This window comes from Melospiza georgiana, chromosome 22 (genome assembly GCF_028018845.1).
Source record: "Melospiza georgiana isolate bMelGeo1 chromosome 22, bMelGeo1.pri, whole genome shotgun sequence".
In the NCBI taxonomy this organism is placed as follows: Eukaryota; Metazoa; Chordata; class Aves; order Passeriformes; family Passerellidae; genus Melospiza; species Melospiza georgiana.
The window spans coordinates 4,300,421-4,306,866 of NC_080451.1; the positions used below are offsets into that span (position 1 = coordinate 4,300,421).

General features: G+C 57.1%; 1 protein-coding gene across 1 annotated transcript in view; it reads left to right on the plus strand.

Annotated features, from left to right (window-relative positions):
* EPHA8 (EPH receptor A8) overlaps positions 1-6,021 on the plus strand; it is a 54,980-nt gene extending 48,959 nt beyond the window's left edge. The window contains exons 14-17 of the mRNA XM_058039496.1: positions 77-226; positions 1,954-2,144; positions 3,121-3,276; positions 4,560-6,021. Of these exons, the coding sequence (XP_057895479.1) occupies positions 77-226; positions 1,954-2,144; positions 3,121-3,276; positions 4,560-4,674 (612 nt within the window). The 3' untranslated portion in view covers positions 4,675-6,021. The remainder of the gene's footprint in view (positions 1-76; positions 227-1,953; positions 2,145-3,120; positions 3,277-4,559) is intronic.
* The last annotated feature ends 425 nt before the right edge of the window (positions 6,022-6,446 follow it).

Here is a 6,446-nt window from a genome sequence, read left to right on the forward strand (position 1 = left end):
AAGAGCTGTCCCAGCTGAAGAGCTCGGGATGCTGAGCTCTGCCCGCTCTGAGCCCCCACTGTCGCTCCTTTTCCAGGGGGGGAAGATCCCGATCCGCTGGACGGCTCCCGAGGCCATCGCGTACCGCAAGTTCTCCTCGGCCAGCGACGTGTGGAGCTACGGCATCGTCATGTGGGAGGTGCTGGCCTACGGCGAGCGGCCCTACTGGAACATGACCAACCGCGACGTGAGTGCCGCCAGCTGCCCCTCCTGCCCTCCCAGCCGGCCTGGGGCTGGCAGCAGGGCCCAAGGATCAGCTCTTGCCTCTCTAAACATCCCCCAGGGCCGTGCACAGGGTGCATGTCCCCTCTGTGCCGACAGCACTCCATCCCTGCACTGCACAGCCTTTGCCTTTGCGGCCCTGTGGCACCCAGGAGTGACCAGAGCTCATATATGGACCTACCTGCTGGCCCTTCCCAATCCTGCCTCATTCTGGGGACACTGACTTAAGTTCCCAGTACAGATACAGGCAGGGAGATCGCTGCCACGCTGGCTGTGTGCTCTGTGGCTGTCTGCAATCCTGCCTTTCTGCTGGCTGGAGAGAGCCAGCTCATGTTGTGCCACATTTCCCAGTCCCTGGGAGGGGTCAGGGCTTCCTAGGATCACTGCAGCCCCACTGGACCAGCCTGCCAGTTCCACTGCTGGGCATCCATCCCTTCCACTGTCCGAATGAGGCTGCTGAGAGCCTCAGCCTAGCACCACCCAGCTGGAGGCTTTGGGCTTGTCTGAGTTGTGTGGAACAATTCTCACCTCAAGAGTAGCATAAAATCTGAAGGAAAATGTAGGTTATAATCCTGACCACAACCTGAGGGCAAAATTTTCAAGAGGAGGCAGTAAAATGAGTATTTTGGCTCTGCAGAACCACAGGACTACTTTTTTTACCTATGAGTACTACAAATGTCCCCCTGTGCTGGGAGCCCCCTCTCTTCCTATTTTTTTTTTTATTTTGTGGTGGCTTTGGTGACAGTAGGGCATGAATGCAGTGGCTTACACTACCCCCTCCACAAAATTTCTTCAAGCAGCATTTCCTCCAGCCTTGCTGACCAGTGCCACACCCCAGCTGTAGAAAAACTGAGTGTGAGTGCAGCCCTCATGGCTTGTCTGCTGGAGGGAAGCTGCAATATTTGAGGCCACTGGACCACTAAACAACTCCGTTGTCATAGCACTGATTTCCTGTGTGTGTGTGTGATGCCCAGTAAAGGTCTCCCCTGCCTGCAGAGCAGGCTTTGCCCCCAAGCAAGGCAGGCCCATCCCTATAGCTCAGTCCCTCTTGGATACAGAGTGCCCGAATGCCCAGGCTGCTCGTAGCCACTGCTGCCTTAAGCAAGCTCAGTGGATTTCAGCTCTTTAGTGATTATCAGCTCTCTTATGATTTCAGCTCTTGGCTTGCTTGCTAAGGTGCCAGAGGGCTGTGGGGAGAAGCAGACGAGAGAGAAGAGAAGGAGAGGTCCTGGTGGTTCCACAGCGATGGTTTATTGAGGGGTCTGTTCCAGCAACAGCTCTTCTTCTCCTGAATGGGCTAAAACAGCCCCTTTTTATAGGGTAAAGGGGGATCCAAACTTGCCCAATAGTAAGGGTTAGGGGAAAGTGACCTATAGGGTTACAGAGATAAGCTGGGGTCTGAGAGGCAGAAGACAGGAGTTTATTTTGCTGTCTCATCATGACTCAGCAATTCCTACTGTTAAGTCTCAGCCCTCCACGGGGTCTTAGACAATTCTATGGGGTCTGCTACAGTCCAGCCCGCTGCCAGCTCTGCACAGAGCCTGCAGGCAGCCACTCACTTGTTTAGCACGGAGCTTGTGCACATCCCTCTGCTTCCCATCCCGCGGCCCCAGCAGCTTCCATGGACCTTCCCATCGGTGGGGCTGGAGTGGGATGGGGTGCAGCCCCACTGCAGCTGTGGCTTCCTTGCAGGTCATCACCTCAGTGGAGGAAGGCTACCGCCTGCCAGCACCCATGGGCTGCCCCAGCCCTCTGCACCAGCTGATGCTGGACTGCTGGCAGAAGGAGCGCAGCGAGCGGCCTCGCTTCTCCCACATTGTGGGCATCCTGGACAAGCTGATCCGCAACCCCGACAGCCTCAAGTGCACAGGCACCATCAACAGGTGAGGGCTCCCAGGCGCCTGTGTGAGCAGGGCCCAATGACCTGATCCTGCTCAGAGCATGTGGGCTGCAGTTCTGACTGGCTGTAGCACCAGTGGCTGCCCTTGGGAGCATGGATGTGCACAGGGCCCGTGGACAGAGGCTGTGGTGAGTAGGGAGGAACTTCCTGCACTTCATCCCCTTGCTCCCACCACGGCATCCCCATGCCAAGGCCAAGGAAGTGCAGCAGTGCCCATGCAGCAGCATCCCTGACTTTACCTGCCTGCTAGGGCTCTCTCTGTCCTGCTCTGCACGATCTGCAGATCAGCTGTGTCACAGCTATGTGCCCACGTGGGCAGGAGAACAGTGGCATCTGGAGTAATGTGGCCAGCAGGACCAGGGCAGTGATTGCCCCCCTGTGCTGGGCACTGGTGAGGCCCCACCTTGAATCCTGGGGTCAGTTCTGGGCTCTTCATGACAAGACAAAAATGGAGGGATAGAGTGTGTTCAGAGCTGGGGAAGGGTCTGGAGCACCCTGGCTCCAGACTGAGGGAGCTGGGAGGGGCTCAGCTTGGGGAAAAGGAGGCTCAGGGGGACCTTCTGGCTCTCCACAACTCCCCAACAGGAGGGGTCAGCCAGGCAGCAGTTGGCCTCTGGTCCGGGGAATGAGGACAGGAAAAGAGAAAATGGCCTCAAGTTGTGCCACAGGAGGTTTAGGTTTGATATTAGGGAAAATTTTTTCCCACAAAGGCTGGTCAGGTCCCGGCACAGGCTGCTCTGGGCAGTGGTGAAGTCATCGCCCCTGGAGGTGTGGATGTGGCGCTTGGGGACATGGTTTAGTGGCAGCCCTTGCAGTGCTGAGTCAGCAGTTGGAGTTGATGTTAGAGGGCTTTTCCAACCTTAATGCTTTCCTGATTACATAGCTGCATTCAGGTGGCCCTACAGCCTGCTCACCTTGGACCAACGTTTCTCATCTAACCCCTTCTGTACTGCTCCCAGGTTCACCCAGACACGCCTGGACAGGGGTCTCCTGGACCTGAGCAGCTGCCTGACTGTGGAGGACTGGCTGGACTCCATCCGCCTGGGGCACTACCGCGACAACTTCGCCATGGCTGGCTACTCCTCCCTGGGCATGGTGATGCACATGAACCTCGAGTGAGTAGCAGGGAGCCAGCAGTGCTGTCTGGGTGTGCCCAGGCACACAGCAACTCCCCAGCCCCAAACAGTGACCTCCTGCCTCTGCTGGCTCGGCCTGGTTGGTCCCTGGGGCTGGAGAGGTATCTCCAGGCACAGGGTGGTGAGACCTGGGACAATGTCCAAGGCTGCACTGAGCTTTGAGGGAAGGTGTATGAGTTGTACTGAGAGGCTGTGAGCTCCAAGTCACCTCCAGTGCTCTGTGGTGGCTCTCCAATGTCACCATAGGGCCATAGGAGGTAATTCAGGTTGCAAGGTGCTCCAGGTACCCAGCCTCCTGGTCAGAGCAGGGTCAGGCAGGGGGTTTCTGTCTTCTTGTGCTTCTCATCTTTGTTTTCCCTGCAAAAGGCACCTCTGGACTAGAGTGTGGCTGTGCTATTCTGCACAGCTTCTCCAGGATCACTGGGAAACAACCTTAGCTGGGCATTACCTTGGAGCTTTGTCAGAGCCCCGTGCACAGGACTGGCTCCCTGCTCAGTGCAGCCAGGAGTGAGACATCACTGGAAGGTCATTCACACGTTACCAAGGGTGGGTTAAGTAGATAGAGCTGGAGAAGATCTGTCTCATCACCCTCCTGCTGTAAGGAGCTTGATTTCCCACCTGTCTGGGGAGTTTCCAAGTGGAGCATCCAAGCAGTACCAGAAAAGAAGGCAATTATGCCAGCTCCTGCCCTTACATCTGCTTACATCTCTCATCCCTTGCTGTTACCAGCAGTGACAGCCTGTCCAGCCTCTAAGGAGCCTTGTTCCCTGTCCAAAGGCAGGGAGCTGCTGGACAGGGGTTCCTGTGGCAGTGAAAGGGAAGGCAGAGAGATACAGAGAGTTGTCATGTGCATTGCTCAGGGCTGTACATGAGCCCTTTGCTCTGGGATTGAGCTGATAGGGATCCTTGTTTGTCATGCACATCAGAGAATCTTTTGAATGGGGAAGGCTCATCATCCATCCTCCTGACTGGGTTATCTGAGGGCATCTCACTAAAACTGAATCCAATTTCACAGCATTGATCTTGTCACCTGTGAGCCTGTCAGGAGTGATGCTGCTCCTGCTCCCACAGGGCTGTCACAGGAGGGCATGTCCAAGAGAATGGCAGTCTGTCTGTCCCTGGGAGAATGCCCATGGACCCTGGGCAGGACCAGCCTTGTGCTGATGTGCAGGTGGAGCAGAGCCAGGCACAGGCTGCTCCATGGTGCAGTTGTCTCCCTGGGGCCTGGCTCAGGTGTCTTTGACAGTGTCTTTGTTCTCCAGGGATGTTCGGAGTCTGGGCATCACCATGATGGGCCACCAGAAGAAGATCTTGAGCAGCATCCAGGCCATGAGATCCCAGCTGCTGAACACAAACGGCCCCAGGAGGCATCTCTGACCAAAAGCTCTGCAGAGCTGCATCAGGCACTCCTTAACACTCACCCTGGCAAAGGGGCTGCAGGGGGGTGAGCAGGAACAGGGGTGCCAGCAGCTGGAGCCCTGCCAGCATCTCTGTGATTTCAGCATTGGTGGAAATGTGGTGTTCCAGATACCTTGGGGGTCCTGCTGCATCCTTGCCCCAGGGGAAGGGGGGAGCAGCCTTCCAAGCAGGCCCATCATGATTCTGCCATTTCCCTGTGGGACTGGGGGTATCCCCACAGCTGTGCAGGACTGGAGACAACCCCTTCACCCAGTGGGATGGACCTTCTCCTGCAGGTGCAGGAGCATCAGCCACATCAGCAATAAGCAGGAGCAGTGGGCTGGGCTTGCCGTGGCACACAGCTCCTGTGGGTCAGGCAGCTCCTGGGATCTCTGAACTGAGCAGGATCTGCACCCTGCACACAGCAGGGCCTGCCCTGCTCCCTGCACCTCCCAGCACACTCCAGCCTGGGCCTCCCCAACTGCACCTGCCTGAAGGTGACTCCATGGCCCACCTCCACCGAGAGCAGGAGGCCAGGGCACAGAAAACAAGGTGGCAGTGCCAGGAGCACCTGGCTCTGCCCTCAGACCATCCTGCCCAGCTGGGAGGAGAGTTGTCCAGGGCCTTCTGCCTGGAGACTCAAGAAGCCCTGGAGTGCTGCAGGACACTCTCCACCTCTTCAAGCCACCAGCACTACTCCATGGATCCAGCACAGCCCTCCAGGCAGCCCAGGCATATTTTCTAGGGCCACAAGCTCAGGTTTCTTTGCCAGCAGAATCGTCCTGGCCTCCCCCAGAAGAGAGAGGAAAGGCAGAGTGTGCTCCTATGTCACATGATAGAGGGACAGAGAAACAGCTCTGCTTTGTTCTTACACTGTCCTAGAGAGGCCCAGGAGCTGTGCCATCACCTGGCTGCCAGTGCCCAGGGCTGCTCCTCACCTGCAGAGGGGGGGTCCTGGCCGTGTTTCCAGCTGCAATCACAGCATCCTGTGCTGGGGACAGAGGCTCTGGGCACAGGATCTCCCTGCTGGTGACCCTGGGAGAGTGGTCTGTCCTCCACAGGAGCATCTCTCTGGGTGAGCTTGCCTGGTGCTGAGCAGTGGCCTCCAGAGATGTGTGGAGCTGGTCCAAGAGGCTGAGCTGGGTGCAGAGCTGCACGTGAACGGGGGAGTGGGGCAGGCTGTGGGCTGGGAGTTTCCTTTTGGTGTAAATACAATTTTCTATGGGTTTGGGAGCTGTTTTACTGAAGTAGGATGTTAGGTACACAAAATGGTCTCAAAGCACAGAAGCCTCAGTTGTGGGGCTGATCTCACTGCAAAAAACACCTGCTGGGAGCATGGCTGGGGGTGACAGGAGGGGAGGGACACTGGGGAGGAGCCTCAGTCCCTGCAGGGTCCAGCCTGACCACAGCAGCCTGTCCTTGCCACGGCACAGCAAAGCCAGCAGCACTCCAGTGCAGGTGCTGTGGGATGTGGCCTGGGGGCTGCTCCTGCCAGGCCACAGGGGCACGGGGGGGTGGGGGGTGGGTTAAAGCCATTTCTCAGCTGCAATAATCCTGGCTAAACCAGCCTGTCCGGGGCTGGCTTGGCTGTCCATGCAGAGCACTTGTGTGCTGATGGATTCTCTGACTATGGTGGGTATTTTACTTCTTCCTATGGAAGCTTTTTGTGAGGGGGACAGATGCAATGTGTTGTTTCATTTGTATTGCACCCTGCATCCTGCACTCAGCCCTGGCACACTCCCTCCCCACAG